This window comes from Corvus moneduloides, chromosome 21 (assembly GCF_009650955.1).
Source record: "Corvus moneduloides isolate bCorMon1 chromosome 21, bCorMon1.pri, whole genome shotgun sequence".
NCBI lineage: Eukaryota > Metazoa > Chordata > Aves > Passeriformes > Corvidae > Corvus > Corvus moneduloides.
The window spans coordinates 10,633,381-10,651,903 of NC_045496.1; the positions used below are offsets into that span (position 1 = coordinate 10,633,381).

The following is an 18,523-nucleotide window of genomic DNA, read 5'->3' on the forward strand; positions in this document are numbered from 1 at the left end:
ACAAAGCTGAAGTCATGGAAGAAGGTTTGTAATAAATCTGTCAAAGCTTGAGGGTTGGGTCATTTTGCTGGAGAACAGCAAGCAAGGCCTGTGGATTTGGGAGGCAGAAGGTGTTCTTGGCACGTAGGTGTCTGTTAGTCTGAATCTGTGAGTATGCAAAGCTTCAGAATAAAGATTAAAATAGAGAATAATTAAGAACATGGAAAATGGATAAGATGATATACAGATTTTCTGAAAGTAAATGATGCCAGAGTAGATAAAAAAACCTGAACTTCTCGACAAAGCAGACAGGATACGTCTAAGTTGTCTGGTCTGCAGTAAAGGAGAATATTAAATTCACTGGGGGAGGAAAATGCTGGGCTGTGAGGACTGTGCTAGATGGGCTTCTCAAAAATTGGCCTTATTTGACATTTTTAATGGTCTTGGCACAAAACATAGAAATTACTAATGAAATTTGGCGATTACCTGTAATTGAGAATCATCAAAACAAAGGAGTGGGCGGAAATTGCACACAAAGAACAGGATTCTCTTCAGGATAGGAAAGCAAGGAATGCGATGAAATGAGGGAGTCAAGGAGTGATGCACAGAGGGATGTGCAGCTGCATTTCTGCTCTGGTGTGGAGATGACAGTCACCCAGAGCCCACCACATTCAGCAACACAAAAGCCTCTGGAGCACGAGGCAGCGCTGGAGCCCCTGGGCAGAGGGAGGAGGAGGGGAAGCAGCGCTGCTGTTCCTGGGTGATGTGTGGCTGCGTCGGGAGCCTGCTGTGGGGTGATGGTGCAGAAACCAAGCGTGAGGCAGAGGCCCTGCTGTGGCTGTGGGATGTTGTGACGTGGCCTCTGTGGCCCCCGAGGTGCTGAGCGTGTTTGTTCTTGAAGGCTGGGGAGGATTCACTCCCCTGTGCCCTGCTGTCCTTTCCACCTTGCAGGATGTGATCTCATGGGATTACCTGACTCACTTTAACTCACTGCTGCTGCTCCACCTCAGCTCTCCCAGGTGTGCTCTGCTGAGCCCAAGCAGTCCTGAGGCTCCTCTGGCCAGCTAGGGAGCTGCTTCAGTGCTCAGCAACAGCAGGAAAAGGGGGAATATTTCCATGTTTGCAAGGGGAATGGCTCCTGTGGGATCTGTGCCAGGACCAGTCCAAGCATGTGAGCCAGAACTAGGGAGGGGTTTGGGGAGGTGGAGCTCCTGAGATGTCCCTCCTTGGCAGCAGAGAGCTTTGAGGCTGGCTCTGCTGTGCCATGAAGCTGTACCCTGAGCATCAGTGCCCAGTGAGTGTCCTGGACTAGTCCCTGGGCTCGAAGGGTCTTTGCTCTGATTTATCCCTGTGTGATGAGAGTGACCAGTTCGGGTCCCACACAGGCAGATGGGAGCTGCAGGGAAATCTGCAGGCAGATCAGGGAAATGATGATGCTGTCATACAGGAGGAGACCTTGGAGTGGGGGGCTGTGGAGAGGGGTTGGCTGCCAGGGGCTACTCCTGCTATTTCCTGAGGGGGGAGAAGAGACTGGAATTGAGCAAAGAGCATCAGGAGTGAAGATGCAAAGTGCCACGAGTGAAGTCAGGCTGCAAATTAGAAGAAGGCTCTAAATCCCCCAGAAAACACTTTTCCATACCTTGTGCTGGTGGAAAAAAAAATTCCACCTCAGTTCCTGTCAGGACTAGGGGATAAGGCAGTGTGAGAGGAAAGGCCAGCCTGGGTAACACAGTCCCTTCCACCCCATGCTCAGGGCTTCTCAGAAGTGTGATCTGTCCCCCAGGTGTGCCTGAGCAGAGCACAGCTTTGCAGGGCCACGTGCTCCTACTGCCAGGGCTGCACCCTCGAGGTGTCCTGGCTGTGCTCCCCATGCCCCTGTGGGCACCAGGCTCAATCCCTGTGCCCTGCTGCACAGTTATCTCTCCTGGCTACAGAGAGTGAGTAATGCTGCAGCCGTAAAAGGATCCCTCCTGGCTGTTAGTTCTGCCCTTTGCCAAACCCCTTTGCATCATTTGCTGTGGGTGCACCCTGTGCCAGCATCCCTACCAGATACTGGCACTGGCACAGGGTGACAGAAAAAAATGATGGTTTGAGCGTGGCCCTTTCTGTTTTTTAATAATCCCATGATATCGTATTTTGTGTTGCAACACAAAGGATCACCTGAGGCAGTAGAATGGTGAGAAAATAAGCCTATTAAAATGCTCGAGCTTACTTAACTCTCCGACAGCATCAGAGGATAACCAGGCAGCTTTCAGCCAAGTCTGTGAGTCATCTTGTCCTGCACCATTGTCGCTGCTCAGCTCATCTGTTTGCTGTAATTGCCGAGGGAGCACGGCTCCAGCCAAGCACCATCATCCTGCCCAGCACAGCCAGGACACGCCGAGCTCCTGGTCAGCACTTCAGTCACTGCAGCACAACACCTGAAATTAAATAACACCTAAACCCCTTGAACAGCTGTAATGGGAACCCATCAGGAAATGAAGCTGATGATTCTTCCATCTATGTGAAGCTTTTTAAAAAGAAACATTGATGATTATTTTATGTAAATCAAATGAGCTGTCAGCACTATCTGGATCATCTCCTATCTCAGGTACTGGCATAAAGCCTCCAGCCTTGACTTGGAAAATGCTGGGAAAGTGGCCCATTCATTGCCTGCCACTGTCAAGTGTTTTTTCAGCCTGCTCCTGATTAGGCAGTGTGGTATCAAGGGGATAATTGCTCGTTGGAATTGATCCCAGAAGAAAATAATTCACTTCTTTCTTATCACGTCCTTTCTTGCCGGGCAAGATACCCACAAGACTTATCTCCCTCTTCAGTGCGGCCTCTAATTACTATTTAAACAGCTCATTAGAAAACCTTCATTAACGTGTAATAGTTGAAGCTGGAAATAGCTGAGGGCCGGTGCTGTGGTGAGGCGCTGCTGCCCACACGCTGACCGGGCCGGGGCACCGTCCAGCCAGGACATGGCACTGCCCACTCACCAGCCCGGGGCTGACACTGCTCCTGCTGCCAGCCTGCCTGCACCACAGCATGAGCTCTGTGCTCAGCCCATTTCCATGCCTAGCACAGGATTTCAGCAGCTGCAGGCTTTGCAAAGCTGTGATTGCAGCCTGGAGAAATTTGGACACCATAGTGATCCTGTTTTAAAGCAGAAAAAAAAAAACAAAAACAAAAACAAAAAACCCAGCATACATGGGAAAAGGTTTTTTATGAATTTATTTGCTGATGAAATGTTCACAAGTGAGAGCCTGAAGTTTTCTTGTGTCCCCAGAGCATGGTCAGCATTAGCCCAGATCCCCCCTAACCCTGCTGCAGTCCTGGCCAGGCTGGGGCTGATCTCTCTGGCTGTAAAACACCAGGGAAGGAATAGACAGGCAGGCTCTGTCCTTCCCTGTGTCCTGGCTCCCTGACAGATTCAGCCCCAGAGGAGACACTTTTTGGCATTAATCTTGCACTGGGTTTTTCAGCAGGAAAACCACAAATGTTTAATAAAACGGATTGCCCTGAGCGTGCCAGGCAGCACCGGGCGAGGGTGCGGGTCTGCCCTTGGGCTGGCGGCTCAGCTCAGCACAAGTGGGCCCTGTAAATATTTTTCTTGACATTTATGAAGTTTAGAGAAGTGTTTAGTATTTCTCTGCCAACTTGACAACCCCTGTGTGAAGAAGGGAGGAGATGTCCAGGACTCCCTTCCCTGGCCCAGAAGATAAAGAGGGAACAGTTTGAGCTGGTTTCAGTTAGAAAAGCAAAACCCTGCAGCTGGTGTGGGATTGGGGTGCTCCCCCCTTCCTTCTACTATTGCAATTTGGGGTGACAACACTACCTGTGACTTGTTCAGCTCCTGTGCTGAGCTGCACATGGAGCTGCAGGTGTGGGGATCTTGCCACGGGGAGCAAGTGTGGCTCAGGGAACACCTTCACACATACTTGGGCTGACCTCCTGTCAGGCACCTGACAGTGGGGAAACCGTGTCCTCTGGGGATGGATTCAAACCCAAAGCAGAGCTGAGGTTATTCACGGTTACAGGCACCATCAGCTTTACAAGCTGTGAGTCCTTGTGTCCCTCAATCCCTCTGCACTCAGCTACACACTTGGTTTTTGTTTCCACCTCATGAATCTTGTGGAATTACTGAAAACTCTGAAATACAGAACTCTGCCAAGAATGGCAATGTTCCCTCTGACTTCCCATCACTTCAGCACCCGTGAGGTGCAGTCCACAAGCAGCTGCAGCCAGGTCAGAACTCTGAGAATCAGGAGGCTCAAGAAGCAGCCAGCTGCAAGGATACACCCACAGCCATCCCCAAAGTCTTGTTTGGCATGTACGGGATGATTTGTGTGGCACCTGCGCAGCAGTGGACTGATATGAGTTGCACCTCATCTAGTGGGAGGGGTCCCTGCCCATGGCAGGCAGAGGAATGAGAGGATCTTTCAGGTCCCTCCTGACCCAAATCAGTCTGTGATGATCTGAGTTGTGGGGCTGTGTCTGTTGGTAGTGACCAGCATGCTCAGAGAACCTCTGTCAAGGAACAAACGTGTTATGGGGTGAGGGAAGACTGAGACAGCTCTGCAAGTATCAGTCTAAATGCCTTCAGCAGCCTGGGGAGGAATTTACAAGCTTGGCCGTTTCTGGTTCAGCTTTGGGGGTCCTTTGAGGCTGTAAGTGCGAATCTGGATGTGAGCTGACACTGAAATGTTGTCAGCGCTCATTATCCCTCGCCCGGCTCCTCAGAAGGCTCATTTGGGAGTCACTGGGACTCTGGTTTGCATCCAGCCATCCCAGCTCATCAGCTCCCATTTCCATAGCAAAGCTGCCCAGCTCTCTGAGGTTTGAGGGGATGTGGAGATGTGCAGGGCTGTGAGGATGCTGGCAGCAGACTCCACGCAAAACCCAGGAGCTCATAGCCCGTCAGGTGCCAGCTTAGGCAGTGTCCCTTCCCATGGTCATGCTGCTGACCACACACAGACGTGTCCTCTGTCAGGTTTGGCCCTCTCAGCCCCAGTCCAGCAGGTGTTTTCATGATGGAATTGTGGGGATGGTAGATGTGGTAAACACTCAGTTCTGTATCTTTCGTTTCTCAGTATTTTATTTCTGATTTAACCAGAGGAGTGGCCCATGCTGGGCTGTCAGGAGCAGAAAGCAGAAAGAATAATTTCACCACTAAGTAGCAAACCCCAATATCTCCGTTATCAAGTGCTGTCACTCAGAAGCACATATAATGTCTGATCAATACCTGCCATGAGGTTCTCTGTCCACATCTACTGCTTAGAGTTTTTCCCTCTTTTGGCCTTGGTAATCTTGGTTTTTGTCTTTGTCACCTCGCTACTCGAAATTCAAGTGTAAAGGTATGAAAACAGGTGATGATAGAACCTGGATCAGACTGCAGCACGTGCTCTGAGCTCCAGCCCTGCCCATCTGCTTGGAAATCCCTTTCCAGGTACATTTCTTCCCAGGGCTTTCCCATATACATATAAATGTGTATATTCTGCTCTCTACAATGTGTGTATAATATATGCATATAAATGTATATGTTCTGTATATATAATGTCTTCTATTAACAAAGAGAGCCTAATTGGGTGCCCGCAGCAGTGGGAGCTCAGCCCCAGGCCCTTTTGCTCCCATTGAACTTTTCCCTGTTATTCTTGGGGAAGCTGAACAGGGGTCAGGCCCAGGCAGGGAAATGAGGTCTGGGGTGATGGAAAATTCAGACCCTGCAGCCACCTCCTATGATATAGATATAAATGGAATGGAAAATTATTTTGAATAAAAGTGCACTGCCCTCTGAGAAATGTTCTCACAGAACTGCCTCCAAGAGCGCCTTAACTCTTTATCAGAGCACTGCTCTGTCTGCTGGGGGGACCTCGGGGCAGTGGTGGCAGCCAGAGGCAGAAACACGCCAGAACTGGGGACATGCCAGAGCCAGGGATGTGCCAGCACAGCTGCACGGAGCACCATGGCCAAGCAGCCCCTGCTGCTTCCCAAGCACAGCACAGGAGGGAGATTCCCTGTCCCCTCCCAACGACGGAGAACCTCAGTCAGTGAGCTGGCCAGATCCATGTCCCCAGGAAAGAAACGGGACACGGCTCCAGCCCTCTCCATCTCTGCGGGGCAACACAAGGACAGCTTGGGGATGTGGCCCCTGCCCCCTCTGTCTGCACCCAAATCGCTTTGAATTTTTATCACAGACCTGAATTTTTATCACAGCACCTGAGCTGGGAGTGTGGGGCTGGGCTGGCGCAGCCAGGCACAGCCAGGGATGTGCCCCAGCCATTCCCGTCTGTTCCCAGCCCAACACCAGTCCCTCTGCTGTGCATGTGAGAGGGAAGTGTCCATCCTCAGAGACACAAAGAGCTGCCTGGGAGCCCTCCTGGCCCCGAGCAGAGTGTGGAGACAGCGGGACAGGGTGGAATCCAGCAGGGCACGAGGCACAGGGCAGGGAGCACAGAACGTGCCATGGCAGTGTCCGGGCACTGGCCTTGCCTTCTCCCGTGCCACTCGTCACTGCCAGCACTGTCACCTCCCCGCCTGGGAGCGACAAGGCTTCGCAAGAGAATGAAATGCCAGGGAGTGGGAAAGCTCATGGAAGGAAGAGGAGCAGGGAGGTGGGCAAGGTCCCACAGCGTGGGGAGAGGGGTCCCGTGGGAGCAGAGTGAGCCTCCTGCCACGGGCTGAGAGAGCCCAGGGCCAAATCACTCCCAGGGATTCCTGGATGCTTCCCATCTCCAAGGCCTCTGTCCCTCCTGCCTCCCAGCACCTCCTAAAAGCAGAAGGGGTTTCCCCTTTGGGTGCTGACACACAGCTTTGTTTGCTGCTCAGAACAGCAGCACCTGCACGGGTGGGGAGCCAAGGCTGTGGCTGGGAGGGAGGGGGAGCACAAGCCAAGAGCTGGTGCAAACACCTGTGAAATAAAGCAACAGGGCAGAGATTTTATCTGCTTTCTGAGGAAACAAACTGGAAACAGCCACTTAAGGACTTTATCAATGGCAGAAAGCAAAAAATCTAATGGGCCATTTGTCCAAAGCCTTGTGGCAAAATACTGAACCCTAAATTAACCCCCAGAAAAAACTGATTTGGTTCATTACAAGTCAATTTGTAAGCACCCAGAAGATAATGCTGGGAGACAAACCAGGCACTGGAGACTGGTCCAGGATGAGCCCCACAGCCTAATCCCATGGCCATTGTCCTGTGTAACAACAGGACTTGTTGGATATGGGATGGAACTTACACACACCTCAGTACATGTGGTGACATATGCCCTGTGTCCTCCACTCACCAAGGATGCAAATCATTCACTTGTGGAAGAGAAGCTGCTGGAGAAACATCCGTAGTTACGAAACCCTTCCAGCTCTCATTTCTCATGAGACAAAAAAAAAAAATTGGAGGGCTCCTTAGCTAGGACCAGTTTTTTAATCTTATTTCAGCACTGAAGAGGACAGATGTCAGGCATGGGCTGGTAGGTTTGGGAATATCTTCCAGCCTAAATTCATGGAGAAGGACTTCCCAGGCCAGAGAGAGCACCATGTCCTGAATCCACATGGGCTTGGGCTTGTTTGCATTGCTGTTGTTGGAGTCATTGCACCAAGGACTTGGGAAGATATTTAATAAACTGATTTGCTGAAGGTATTAAAGTTGAAAAGGGAAATGGATTTCACATTTCCCTTTAGCACAGAGGCAATCTGAGTGCCCATAACAGCTTCTCTCCACCTGTCCAACACAGCTCTGAGGGTAATAAAATGCAGAGGGCAATGGGACAATCCCCCAGGAGCTGTGTCCCCTGGAGCCGTGTCCCCTCGGGCACGGGCAGCCGCGCTGCCGCCGCTGGGCTCACGAGCGCTGTTGGGAGCGTGTTTTTTCCCAGGCAGATTACACAGCCTTTTTAGCTCCATCCCCCCACTACACCCCCCTTCCTCTGTTATTTTGGTGCCTTTCCCCAAGGGAAACAAAGTTAGTTCAAACACTGTTCCCACCAGAAAGGCAAAAGCTCCCCCCACCCCCCTTTTTCCTTCCTCTTTTGGGTTCAGGGTAATGTGTCCCATGACAAAACAAGCACAGATCCCTGCATAGAGGGCTTCGCCTTTCTCCTTAAAGGGAGAGCCTCTCTCCAGGGCCCTGGGGTTCCTCTCCCCAGGTGCCTTTTGGATGGTCCAGCTGGACTCTCTTTGCCTTTGGTGACAGCCAGACATGGGAGGCAACGTTGGCGGGTGGAAATAGGGTAATGTGGAGTGGGGAGCCAAGAGAACCAGGCTGGAGTCCTGGGGCTGAGCTTCAGCCATCCCCACTGGAGATGGCTCCATGCTGGCAAAGATGAAGAGCAACTTTTTACAAAGGGAGACAGTGGTAGGACAAGGGGAAATGGTTTTAAGCTAAAAGAGGAGAGATTTACATCAGATATTAGGAGGAAACTCTTCCCTGTCTGGAAGTGTTCAAGGCCAGGTTGGACAGGGCTTGGAACAACCTGGGGCAGTGGAAGGTGTCCCTGCCCGTGGCAGGGGGTGGAATGAGATGGGCTTGAAGGCCCTCCTCCAAACAGTTCTAACATTTTCCATCAGAGTGAATCGTTCAGGCCCCTCTGCCACCCACAGGAAAACAAGGTCCCTCCTGGGCCTCTAAATCCAGTGTCCAAGACAGAGCAGGAGCTCAAAACATTTCTCTCCACTGCCTGTAGGAACAATGGGTGAGGAGTTACCCTTCCTTCCCCACTCAGAGCAAGATGTGAGGGGCTCACAGGCAGGAAAAGACCATTTCCATCCAAACCACCAGCCGGCTTCGATCATCAGGAACATCTGGGCAGGTGGCCCAGGTATAAATGTTTATTTGGAAGTGGCTGATCCTGGCCTCTGGATCAGCACCTCGGGCTGTCCTCCACGGCAGCAGGGATACCAGGCTGTACCTGCTGCAGGAACCTTCCAAAGATACTCCATGAGTCTGGGCTTTCCCCACCCCTTTGTGAGGGCAGAATTAGTCTTTCAGTAACTTTCTTCCCACTCTGTGAGTGGTCAGCACTTCCCTGCCTACCACGTCAGAGGAAATTTAGTACTTTTGGTGCATGTGGCTTCATCCTCCTGCCCTGCTTGGAGCTGAGCATCTTCTCCCTGCAGAGCCATGGCCCAGGCTGGCACCACACTCATTCAGTGTATCACTGACACCAGTCACACCTCTGGGCCTCCACAGAAGTACCCAAAACAGCCTGACATACATTTTCCTTGTAAATGCTGTTTTTGGGAGTCCCTCCATCCTTGGGTTTCTTTTAACAATTTTAGCAAGCGGGATTTTAATGCCTCCCTCTCAGTGCAGAGGCTGTGAGTGGCTGTGTTTCCTGCACAGGTGATAAATGGGTGGTGGGGGCCTGGGGACAGAGGTGTGTTTCCTATGTTTGAACTCAGTAATTTTGCACAGTGAGATCTTGGCAGCTTCTGCCTGGAACCTGTGCCTGCAGTAAGGGAAAAGTCTGAAAGGGAGAAAAGAGAAAAAAATTGAAGGAAACCTCAAAGGCAAATAATTGCTCTTGGTGAGAAACGCAATTAAAAACTGTAATTTAGATTTGCAGTTTTAAAACAAGAAGAAACATTTTTGTTCAAAGATCAAATCAGATTATTATTTTCCTTCGGGTGGTTCCAATGAATGCAGAACTTGGAAAGAGTGGGACAGAAACAGCCACTTTCTACCGAGATCATTGAGTCTCACATTCAGAAAACCTCCCTGCTGGGAATCTTACCTGCAGCCCCAGGAGCCAAGCAGAGCTGGGCTGCGAGGCTGGTGCTGGGTGTCAGAGGCTCCACTGTGGGCCCCTCACTGCCAGAAGGACATTGAGGGGCTGGAGCATGTCCAGGGCAGGGAATGGAGCTGGGGAATGATCTGGAGCCCCAGGAGCGGCTGAGGGAGCTGGGAAAGGGGCTCAGGCTGGAGCAAAGGAGGCTCAGGGGGGCCCTTGTGGCTCTGCACAAGTCCCTGACAGGAGGGGGCAGCCGGAGGGGTCGGGCTCTGCTCGCAGGGAACAGGGACAGGAGGAGAGGGAACGGCCTCAGGCTGGGCCTGGGCAGGGTCAGGGTGGACATTGGGAAAATTTTCTTCATGGAAAATGCATGGGACGGCTTGCCCAGGGCTGGGGTGGAGTCACCATCCCTTGAAGTATTCAAAAGCCATGTGGATGTGGCACTTGAGGACACAGTTTGGTGGTGAACACGATGGTGGTGCTGGGTTGATGGTTGAGTTTGATGATCTTAGAGGTGTTTTCCAACACCAAAGAGTCCCTGAGTCCATGATTCCTTCCTGTTCTGTGCCCAGTGTGATGTTTCTGCCCTCAGAGGTACATTCCCGACTGGTGTGCAATGATTAATGACTTCCAGGTCCCAAAGGTGTGGATGTGGGAGTGAGAATCATGGAGCAGAGGCAATACAGCTCTGGCATAGGATCTGCAGCAGCCTGGCTCATCCGTCAGGAATGCCGCGATGGAGGGGACGTTCCAAGTGTAGTCAGCATGGGAAAATATTTTATCAAAGAAACTTGGAATAAAAAAATAAAATTAAAATCTAAACATGAGTGCTTGACACAGTGCCACATCAGGGCTATTTTTAATTTCCTTCCTGATTGCTCCACTTTTTTTCATCATCGTCAGCTCTTTGAATGATGGAATTAGTCACCATCCATGGGCTGGAGTGCTTGGTTTGCAGTGAGCATCATCTGACCTCTCCTACGGGACAGAGAGCCGTGCTGTGCCGATGCCCAGGGACCTGCCACCAGCCCTGCGTGGCCTGGTGGCACCAGGACTCTGTGTGGTTGGAGTGTTTGGGATGGGCCAGGACGTGGTGGTGCCTTGGCTCTGCTGCAAGAGCTCAAAGTGCCGGAGTCGGACACACTTTGATGTCTCTGGGGAAGGTGCTCCTAGTGGAATGACCACATAAAAAAATCACAGACTGGCTTGGGTTGACCTTAAAGCTCATTATTTGTTCTCTCAGAGTCTTTAGCTCACGGCAATACTGATTTCTTGACTTTCCAGTTGCGTGGCTACCACTGTACTGTGCTCAGTGATTCCTTGGTAAAAATGGAGTGGGTTTTGGTTGATGTCATAGGTGGAAAATACTCCTCAGTCCAACTGGAGAAGTCTCCTTTCCCTTGATCCACACAGGAGGATGCCAGTGGTCATCCCTGTGACAGCACAGCTCAATTATGGAGCACTTTTCATTTTGCAGGTTTTAGCTAATCTATTTCCTAATCCTTTGGGCTGAGCTCCGGAAGCTAATGGGAGTTATTGGAAAGCCTGAGGAGCAGCATGTAGGCGAATGACTTTGGAACCAGACTGGAATAATTCCTGTTCATTAGAGAGCAGCATCGTATCACTTGGGAATGTCTTTCCAGGAAAATTTTTATATATTCAAAAAGTTACTTCGTATTAACTTCTCTGTTTCCAATATCCTTTAGCAACTGATGAACAGTGATCCCACTGAATTGCAAAACTTAATTACACACCTGAGCATGCAGCCAGGACCCTGACCAGGACACTGATCAGGACACTGACCAGGACACGCAGCCTGTTGTCCTCAGTTTTCCTGTGGGCTGGTATCAAGTCCAGGCAGGATGAATGGGGTCACCTGATGCCCTGGCACCAGTCCCTTCCACGGCTTTATGCTTCATTTCATGGTTCTAATGGAAGATTTGTGATGGGGTTTGGCTGCTGCTCAAGGGAGACTGAGTGATGGGGAAATTCAGCTGGGCCAGGACAGGGGGCCGAGTTCCTGGATGGCCACCCCCAGGAGAGCACCCTCCTCCTGCCTCCCCCTTGGCCCAACCAGCCCACAGGTTCCAGAGCTCCCTGAAAAATTGCTCCTTTGGCTTTGGCTTATTTAAAAATAAAATCTCCTGCGCAAACTCGAGACTATTTGTTTTTACTGAAGTCTGGAGTTTCCCACAGTGGGCTGTTATGTTTGGGGACTGTTGGAGCCAACATCCATTTTTTTCCTAAGGTAAGGAGCCTTTCTTACCAGGATCATTAGGATAATAATCATGACAGACATTTCCTAATTAGTCGTTAATCATGGGCTGGCCTTTCTGACACAGTCTGGGAACTGATGCTCCTGCCAGACCTTTTCTGCTCCCTCAGCTGTGGTCCCCATGGCTCAGCCATGTCCCAGGAGGGACTCCAGGATGCTCCATGTGCACAAAGGGAGTCATGACTTGGCTCCTGCCTGGAGAGTGGGGAGAAAAGGAGAGAGAGGGCTTGGGAGATCTCAAGAGCCTGGTGGGTGAGGATGAAATGCCCACGTTGGGACACGGAGCCTCGCCCATTCCCCACACAGTGAGGAGCATCCCCAGGCACCCCGTTGGGTGCACCAGGCTGGTCCCTGCCCACGCTCCCGCGGGGGCTGCACTCACAGAGCTCTGACTTAGCAGGCTTTCTGATTTCCTGCACTGTGGGGGGAGATGGTCAAGGCTTGTCAGGGGACAGTCCTGTGTGCTGGCTCTGCCCCAGCAGCTCTGAGGTGCTTCCAACAGAGAGCCAAGCACAGGCTGAGCAGGAGGGACATCATCCCCCACAGCCCTGCACCCAGCAGCCTCCCAGCGATGAGCCACAGCTGGAGCCGTCCCTCTGTCCCTGCTTTTCGTCCTGCCCGGCTCTGCCCTGGCCTTTGTGAGCACAGGGTACCCACGGCCCCGTTCCCACACTCATAATCCGCGGGTCACGGGAGACACAAAGGAGCTGCCGCCGCTGGGAGCCGGGCTGGGGGCAGCCGGGGTGGCCGGGCAGAGCTGCCTCTGCTGCTGCCGCCTCATTTCGTTCTCACTGAGGATGACCTGCAGTTTTCTCCCTGCTAATCCCTCCCTTTAATCCCCTTCTCCCCTCCTCGCCTGGGTCAGGGTGCTTTCTTGTCATCTCCCTCCTCCCCTGGTGGCTCCATCCCAGTCGCTGTCGATAAATCCCAGATCCAGCTGAGATGTCTCTGTCACCACACGCTGCATCTCGCTGGTGGGCAGGGGCCAAGACAGGGCTGCAGGAGGGTAGAGATGCTGCCAGTGACACCACTCTGTCCTTGCGTGGTTATACGGGAGGTGTAAGAGAGGTTGCTCAGAGGTGGATCGAGCCAAGGCCGGGTCCATCCTTGAGGATGTGCCTGTGGGTTTAGCCGTGGATTTTTCTACAATGAGAGTGGTGAAACACTGGCACAGGCTGCCCAGAGAGGTGGTGGCTGCCCTGTTCTGGGAAACATTCAAGCTCAGACGGGATGTGTCTCTGAGAAACCTCATCTAGTGGAAGAAGTCCCCGGTCACTGCAGGGGAGCTGGACTAGATGAGCTTTAAAGGTCCCTTCCAAGCCCAAGTGCGTTATGATTCCATGATCCTGGTAATAACCCAATCCTGCTGGTGCCATCCAGGTGCTCAGGGGCTTGGTGGTGCTCCCAGAGCAGCAGTGCACAGCCCTCTCGGCTGACCTGAATCGTGTGGTATCAGGGATGGGTGGAAAAAGAAATGAGGCTGTGGCAGGAGAAGCAGCCTGGGATGGGAGATAAGGTCTTCCTGTTTCCCACAACACCCTGGGTTTTATCTTCAGTACTGCAAATAAAAACGAGGCAGCCAGCGAGGCTGATTCCCACAGTGCAGCGAGGACTCATCAGCATTTGTTTTCCCAGTGGTTCCCCTCTCTGCAGGAGGATGCCCGGGCCCCAGGATGGGCTTCCCTGGGACACCTCAGCTCGGAGGAGCTCTGCTCTCCCCGCCTGGCAGGCAGGGCTCTGTGTGTCCCCTCCGTGTCCCGCAGGATGGCTCCCGTTGGCCCTCACCGTGCCCAGCTCTGCAGGGACAGGGATGCTGCAGAGTCCCACCACTCTGATCCACAAAAGCTTCTTGGCCACCAGCAGGGAGGAAATGCAGCTGCCCCATGTGCTGGCGGTGGGGACCACGCACTGAAGCACCCTGGCAGGACCCCCACCCCACCTCTGCCAGCCCTGGCACGCAGGAGCCCCACCTTCAGACAAGCAACACCTGCAGTTTTCCAGGGCAAATGTTGGAAGTTTGCAGCATCTGCTCATCATCTTACAGAGTTCAGTGAGGTTTTGAAGTGTGGGATCTATAATTTATCACCTGCATTAAAATAGGGCAACTTATTTAATAGAATTACAGACTGGTTGGGCTGGAAGGGACCTTTAAAGCCGATCTCGTTCCACCTGCTGCCGTGGGGTATTTCTGCACCAGCTTTTCCAAAACAATGGGTGCTTCTCCTCCATGTCACCCTGTTTGCATCACCTGTTTCTAGAGACATGTATATGATTCTACCCTTTTTCCACAGAAGTAACGGGGGAAGTGTAGGTGCTGCATGAATTTTACCAAGCAGGGCAGCTGGCTGGTGAAGCCACATCTCCCGCTGTCCAGGAGGAGCCAGGAACATGGATAAAAAATTCAAGGTTGCCCAATGTGCCATCAAGAACAAAAGAGCATCTCAGCAGAGGCTTGGTGTGGGCTGGCTCTGGAAGAAGCCGTGGAGCAGGACTGGGACAAACTCTGGGAATTTTTAAGCCGGAGGGAATTTCACAGCGGGAGGAAGCAAAGTGGTGGGATGGGGGCTCCACAGCAAAGCTTTTAACTACAACATGGAAAGCTTTAAGTAGTTGTACAGGCTTTTAAGGTGTCTGACCTTTGACTTGTCCAGGGAAAAAGCGGGGAAGAGATTCCTTTTTTCCTCTGGAATAAGTCCAGCTTGGCAGCCCGCGCCCAATTAGCAGCAAAAGCCACTAACGACACAGCATGTGCAGCTCCGGCCTCCAACTCTTCTCACAGACCTTGTGAACTCTGGGACTGTTTTCTTTTCAGCCACCCTTTGCCAGCAAAATCCACACACTGGATGGCCTGTCCCAGGAGAAATCAGCTCTGCTGGAGGCTGAACCATTTTGAGGGAAAAGTGGTGCTTTCTGAGTGCTGGGGGGGCTTGTTCTGAAAATCCCTTTCCCTCCACATTAAAGCACTGTCTCTATTGTATGAAAGTGTATTAAAATTGTCAATAGATATAGATATTAGCTCATGAGATATATATATATATATATATATACACTGTATATAAATGTGTGTGTGTATATATATTTATATGTATTAGATCCCACTGTAATGTGCTGAGGCTGTGGAATTTTACTAGAGACTTTGGTAGTGTTCATGCTTAAGTAAAACAAACCAAAGGATGCCCTGGCCCTGGAAATGAGGTTTTGCTTCACTGAGCAGCCAGGGAGATGAGGAGTGAGGGGCTGCTTTCGCAGGGGCTCAGCTGCACTGCCCCAGCCCCTGGAGCTGCACGTGCCTGGCTGCTCACCCCTCACTGGCAGTGGGCCCCTGGCAGCACTGCTGGCTCACTGGGAGCCCCAGACCTCAGGAAAACACCAGAATTCTCCCTGGGAGTGTCACGGTGGCTCTGTTGAGAGCTGGGCTGATGCCGTCAGCTCCCGGGAAGGTCCCTGTCCATGAACGACCATCCCGCTCGGGGCCGGGGCTGGGCCGCAGTGTGACCTGGCCAGGGCCAGCTCCTGACATGACTGCTCAGGATTTTGCTTTTCCCACAAGCAGTTACAGCCCCCATAGACCCTTTCTGGGTGATTAATGACCCTGCTGATAGATTTGTGCCACTGCTTCTTCCTGGGGCTGCTCCTGGGCAGAGCATGTCCCTCTCCCCAACCTTCCCAGGGATGTTCCCAGTTGGCACTTCCCATGAGAGGGGCAGATGTGCAGCTCCAGCGCAGCCTCTGCTCAGCTGGAACCTTGGCAATTCCTGCTCCTTCTTCTCCATCGTTGTGTAACAGCCACAGACCCTGCCAGCCCTGGCCACCCCAATTCCCCACCCCCTTTCCCTCGTGTGGCACTCCCCTTCCTTGGAATTGGGTGCACAGCTGGGCCCTGCACAGCTCGTGTCCAAGCCCAGTGACCGGAGTGTGCTGGGGCTCACCAGGACCTGAACCCGTGGGTCAGCACAGCTGGGCCATGGGCAGGGCCTGGGGACTGCAGAGGGGCTGCGGGCTCGGGCTCTGTCCCTTGGTGGCCACCCAGGCGCTGTGGCCGTGCTGGAGTCCCCACTGCCGAGGAGCTGCAGGCACCCCAGGGAGCCGTGGCCTGGGAGGGGATTCAGGGGTTGTCCTGGCAGTGGGGAAGTGCCGGAAGCTGCCTGGGGAAGGGGATCTCTTGGGAAAAACATCTGGCAGGGATGTTTTCCCTGTGGAAATAGATGAGCTGCTTTCTCTGGAAAAGGGCTCTGACCCAGGGAGTTGCTGCCCTGTGATCCCTCCAGGGCTTTGGGCTTTGCTTGGGGTTGTACATGAATTTCTCAGAGCCCCGCCTTTCACCAGGCTTTTTCTCCTTTTCTGCTCCTTTTCTGAATGATTTGTCCCTCAAAAATAAGGGTGACCCCCGCAGTCCTGCCTTCCACTCGCAATGCCCAGGGCAGAGAACTCCTGGACAGGCCCTGGGAAGAGGGGCAGAATCAGGATTTATTAAAAACCCTAGAAAGCCATTTCACTAAGGCCATAAAACAGCAAGGCAGCTAAAAGCAGATAAATCTACTAATTATTTGCTCATTTAAAAAGCCCTCCAATAAATTCTTTTAAGGTGATCCCATAAATCTCTCCAACACCATTAAGGCCAGTTGTCTTCAATTCTTATCTCCCCCCAGGGAAGCCTTTTATGGGCCTACAAACAGTGGTTTTAGGATCTGTATTGCAGATATAACCCAAGTTTGATGAGATCATCCAACAGAAGTGACCCCTGTTCCCCATGGCAGCAGGAAGTAGCAGGTCCTCCCCGGGGAGGGGGATGATGCCCTAGGACTGGCAGGACTGGCAGCTCTTGCCCTGTGACTCCAGGAGCCACTGTCAGGCTTTCTGGGGGACTGCAGGATGCTGAGACGTGGCCACAGCTGCTACAAATGCCTTTTCTGGGCACTGGCAGCATTTGAGCACCAGTGCTCTACCCAAACCAGTCTCTGCTTCTGTGATTTTGTGATTTGCACACAAAGGGCTGCGAGTGGGGCTTGCCTTGGCCGTGCTGGGAGGACTGGATGGAGCCCAGATGGAAGGGCTGTTTGTTCCACAGAGGCCTTCAGTTCTGTGTGTACGAATTAAAAACTTAAAGGAAAATCATCCCCCAGCCACTCATCATGGGCATTTCCCCACAAGCAAACCCCCACTAAAACCCTGAAATTATGCAAGAGATATTTCAGCACTGAAGCTGCCGGTGCAGGGCTGCTCCATGCCTTGGTATCGGGTGCTGCCTTCTGCATCCACCATCACAGCGTCCTTCTTCCCTTCCTGCAGCCACGCTCAGCCCTGCTCAGCCCTGGCACTGCCTGCTTCCATCCCAGGGAGCAAGAGCTGGCAGGGGGATGCTGGCACCAGCATTTCCTGGCTGTGCCCTGCAGTGCTGAGTTCACAGCCCGTTTTCCAGCCAGCACCTGGATCACCAGCATTCGGCTTCATCTGCTGAGCCCGCCCCCCCCCAGCTGCCCCCTCCTGTCAGGGAGTTGTGCAGAGCCAGAAGGGCCCCCCTGAGCCTCCTTTGCTCCAGGCTGAGCCACTTTCCAGCCCCCTCAGCCGCTGCTCATCACACTTGTGCTCCCACCCCTTCCCTCACTGGATCTGTTCTTCCCTGGTTCCCCACACCCTGGATGGTTCCCCAAGGAAATGTCAGCAGCAGATTTAAACTGACATTGGTGCAGAAATTGTCATGAGCCTGATGCCACTGCTCAGCCCCTGTGTCTCAGTCCCCTGCTCTGGCAGCAGCTGCTATCTGGCTTTTATATTCAAGTTTTATTGCTCTGAGATTACAGGCTGTGCAAGGGGGGTGTTTCCAAATATCCTTCTTTTACTGAGATGATGTGTGGCTTGATTTTATGCGTTTTTCTGATGGCTTGTGCTCTCTGCTTGTGCAAAGCCTTGCATCTGCTTTATGGAGTCAGGCCAGTTCAGCCACTGCCATTCACACCCTCCACAGCCACCCAAGCTCCTATCCCAGACACCCGGCAGTGTAACTGCTCTTTAAAAAAAAAAACAACTCTGAAGAAAATGTTTAATTTTGCATCTCAGCACGTGCAAAGGCCCCGATGTCCTGGCCAGGGCATTAGGCAATCCTGGCTCTCCTGCAGGACACATCTCCATAGGAAGCCTTTTTCCTGGGGCCTGTTGGCCAGGGTGATGCGGACACTGCGGTGGGCTCGCTGGGACCAGCCGGGCCTGGCCGGGGGTGCTGGGCAGGCAGGCGAGCAGCTTTGGCGGGCACTGGGGCGATGGTGACTGGTCCAGGGCCCATCCTGCGTCGCCTGGCCCGGCCCCGGGTGACAACGGCGATGGCAGCACGGCTCTTGCGGTGTCCCTGCGGCCACCGCAGGCCAGCCTCTCGTGGCCGTGCGGGCTGCAGGGCTGTCCCCTCCGCCGGGGACAGACCCCAGGCCACCTTCCCACGGGCCCGCCCTGCCCCCTCGGCTCCCCTCTGATGTGGCCTCCGAAGGATGCGGTGACGATAAAAGTGATGCCGGCGAGGTGCGAGGGGAGGCGAGCGCTTGGTTTCCTGTTAGCACCAGGGCAACAAGCCC

At 52.8% G+C, this 18,523-nt stretch overlaps 1 protein-coding gene across 12 annotated transcripts in view; it reads left to right on the forward strand.

The window, feature by feature from the left end:
- The window catches only part of EXD3 (exonuclease 3'-5' domain containing 3), a 213,873-nt gene that overhangs the window by 163,049 nt on the left and 32,301 nt on the right, over nt 1-18,523 (forward strand). Inside the window, exon 21 of one of the 12 annotated variants that reach the window (XM_032130581.1) lies at nt 11,392-11,843. The exons of the other annotated variants lie outside the window; for them this stretch is intronic. Coding sequence (XP_031986472.1) covers nt 11,392-11,463 — 72 coding nt within the window. The 3' untranslated portion in view covers nt 11,464-11,843. Of the gene's footprint in view, nt 1-11,391; nt 11,844-18,523 lie in introns of those variants that run through there. 12 annotated transcript variants of the gene reach the window in all.